This window comes from Brassica oleracea, unplaced genomic scaffold, assembly GCF_000695525.1.
Source record: "Brassica oleracea var. oleracea cultivar TO1000 unplaced genomic scaffold, BOL UnpScaffold01556, whole genome shotgun sequence".
Lineage (NCBI taxonomy): Eukaryota > Viridiplantae > Streptophyta > Magnoliopsida > Brassicales > Brassicaceae > Brassica > Brassica oleracea.
In genome coordinates this window covers 4,838-7,995 of record NW_013618090.1, presented here as the reverse complement: position 1 = coordinate 7,995, position 3,158 = coordinate 4,838, and the positions used below count along the sequence as shown (strand labels likewise).

General features: G+C 30.2%; 1 protein-coding gene across 1 annotated transcript; it reads right to left on the bottom strand.

Moving 5' to 3' along the window:
* Positions 1-1,769: 1,769 nt before the first annotated feature.
* Positions 1,770-2,962, bottom strand: LOC106321403. The gene is made up of 5 exons (XM_013759680.1): positions 2,834-2,962; positions 2,664-2,755; positions 2,349-2,472; positions 2,045-2,260; positions 1,770-1,961 (listed from the first exon to the last, which is right to left on the bottom strand). Exons 1-5 carry the CDS (start codon positions 2,960-2,962, stop codon positions 1,770-1,772), a joined length of 753 nt encoding a protein of 250 aa, XP_013615134.1.
* Between the last annotated feature and the right edge of the window lie 196 nt (positions 2,963-3,158).

Genomic DNA, 3,158 nt, shown 5'->3' with positions numbered 1-3,158 from the left:
TGGCATAAAAAGTAATATTCCAGGTAGGGGTAGGGGTAAAAAATAAGAATGATTTTGTTTTAATAAATTTGACTAGATTCTGACCCGCCTTTGATATTTTTTTGTTTTATTTTTTTTTTGAAAATTTTAAATTTTATGTTTGTGTATTTTTAATCATATTTGCGTTTAATGTAAATTTACTTTAATATAATTTTGGCTAACTGTGTCAAATTGCATAACTGTGCATTTGTGAGATATACACATCTGATGTTTTACACATGTGTATATAACATAATTAATAAATTTGATAATTAAAAATATACACGTTATAAAATAGTTTTGAATCTATCAATTTGTAAGCATGAATATAATCGAATATAGGAGCTACATAAGGAGCTAAATAACTGAGAAATTGAAAAAACCCTAAAGATAAAATTGTAGTTCAAATAAAAAAAACATTATAAGCATCTTCAAAGGTAGGATACAAAACTCCATTTACAGTTTGTATATCAGTGTAGCTGGTTGATTCTTTGTTCTTGTTTAAAAGAAAACTCAGATAAAACAATTCGCTTGTGTTGGAGTTATTTTCATGGTTAATCATTGTTTTCTCTTTGTTCCTACTATTAACTTCCATCCAATCTTGATATTCCGAAGTTTGATTTGCCTTTGTTGAAACATCACCAAAATCTCATCTTCATGTGTAGCTTCTTTGTCACCTTTTTCATATTTTTTTTCTCTCCATCTATTGCAAATATGATTAAAAAAAAGTTATAAATTATAATGGACAAAAACACATAAGAAACTTTGAAATCCAAATTTATATTAATAATCCTTAGAAAAGGTAATATTGATTATAGTGCACATGGGTAATTTTATATTATCTACAAAATAGACACACATATCATATATCACCGGCTTGAAAAATCCTTTATATACATGAGATATGTACTAAATGTTTTGCCTATAATCTTTAAAAATTTAAGATGCATCATGAACATTAAAAGTTAGACATATTATTTTCTATGCCTTGATGATGTTTGATATTCTTTAAAGGATTGTATTATTATGCATAGCAGTTTAATCAAGATTGATTTAGAAGAACTATCACCTTGGAAGATAATTGAAGAAAAAATTATCACTTTCTCGCTAACAATTTGAAAATCTGACCTTTGAATACTGGTAGTTGTTGACGATTGAAGACAAATGAATAGAAGAGATTTTAAATGTCAACAAAAAACCTAAATACATGATTACTGTAAAAAAAAACATAATTTATAAAAAAGGGTAGATATTTCTCTTCAGGAGCCGTGGAAGACGAAGGAAGGTTAACAGTGCGCTTTGCTTCTTCGGTCGAAGGCGAAATCAAAAGGAGCATATATCCTGACAAATTAAGGGGTAAACTCGCAGTTTCTAGTGAATCGAAAACATGATTTGATTTTACTTATGATTTTTTTTTAAAACCAGATCTAGATTGTCTATCAAGAAATGATACTGACAACAAATCCTTCACATGCATGTTATATTATCTCAGATTCAAAAAGTAATCACCTTTTTAATGCAAGAAGATTTCCTTCACTATAAACGTTAGTTTAGAGTCTTACAATATTTTTAGACTTTTTAGGAAGACAAAAAAGACAGATAACTTTGCATTGCTAATCAAAGTTCAAATAAAACCAAACACTTGCAAAGAACACAGTTACTGGAAACAGAAAACAACAAATTTACTGGAAACAGAAAACAACAAACAGAAAACATAATGAAAAAAAAACAAAGCACAATTCCACACTTCCTTAGCCACTTTTTTCCGAGGTTGACTGCTGCTTGAGACCTTTTTCTTTTTTCACAAACACTCTGGTGCAATGTTTCTTTGATGACGAAGTAAGTTCAGTTGCGTCGTTGGTTATGGCAATTTCATTGCGTTTAGATGATGGGGTTGTTACAAAGTCCTCGTTAACTTCACTTTCCATTAGTAGAAATGAACCCTACAATAGAAACTCTAGCTATCAAATAGTTGTGGTCCTTAAATTAATATTAAAATTTTATATATGAAAAAGTCAAAACATACCTCTTCACCACCATAATTAGTAGTTCCAGTTTCAGATGGAGTACACGATTCTGTGACACCAGCTGTCAATAGCATACTTAGTTCATCCCATACTTTACCAACCTTAAAATTCCCACTTTTGCTTGTAATATTGTCTTTCTCAATGAAAACTCCAAACATGAAAGTTCTACCAACCAAAGAAGTAATAGCTTCAAGAAATGAATCAATATCTTCTAGCTGTATAATGAATATAGAGTTATAATCAATTACTTGCATCTGTAAAATGAATGTAGTTATAATTAATAGTTTATGAAATATAGTATACCTCATCAAATGAACCATCGAGAAGGTTGAGAGCAGTCTCAGGCACAATTCCTTGTGCAGTCCAGTCCAATAACATGAGGGTAACTTCTCCAGTACCATCCTTAACCATCACATGAATCTTGAACCTGCATAATATAATAAACATAATTAAATTAGGCATGAAAACTTTTTGATTATTCAGAAACTGTGTTTTGTAAAAGAAAACTTACTTTGGTGAGACATCTGTAATTTTTTGGTTGCAACCTTCACACCACCAAACATGAGATTTAGTCTCTTTTCCGTTCACTGTTTTCACTGAAGTTGAAAACGGAAGAACCTTTTTCCCTGGCAAGCATTGCATCCGAAATAGTACCATCCCCAATCCTTATCAATAGCATAGATTGTGCTAATGATTCTGCATTGCCCAATCTACATTTATAATATATACAAATTAGTGTTTGACAAATAAATCACTGCTAAAACATATATTGAATCTATAAATATAACCTGAGTTGATGCAAGAAGCTCTCCAATGTCTTTCTGTGGGAAAAGCAACCACTTATCACGTCTTAATTCCCTCTCAATTTTGTCTTTTTCGGATTGAAATGTTGTCAAAGCATTGGACGGTTCAACCATGTAAAAACATAAATTAACATAGTTTCATCATAATATTCCTTAAGCTTTATCTAATTTATTAATATGTTATCAAAACCTTTTCATAAACTCATCTGTATCCTTTATTGGTGGGTTGAAATAGACCTGAGATGCATCAAATGCATTGGATATTTGAACCTGGTCCGCATATTATCAATAGTAATAAAAAATCAGTAAA

What these genes read in the sequence shown, in the direction of transcription:
- LOC106321403 (XM_013759680.1), bottom strand. Translation starts at nt 2,962, where the DNA reads ATGGTTGAACCGTCCAATGCTTTGACAACATTTCAATCCGAAAAAGAC. An exon ending in AATGCTTGCCAGGGAAAAAG is followed by an intron (nt 2,473 to 2,663) that starts GTTCTTCCGTTT and finishes TATATTATGCAG; the next exon opens with GTTCAAGATTCATGTGATGG. An exon ending in TCGATGGTTCATTTGATGAG is followed by an intron (nt 2,261 to 2,348) that starts GTATACTATATT and finishes TTCATTATACAG; the next exon opens with CTAGAAGATATTGATTCATT.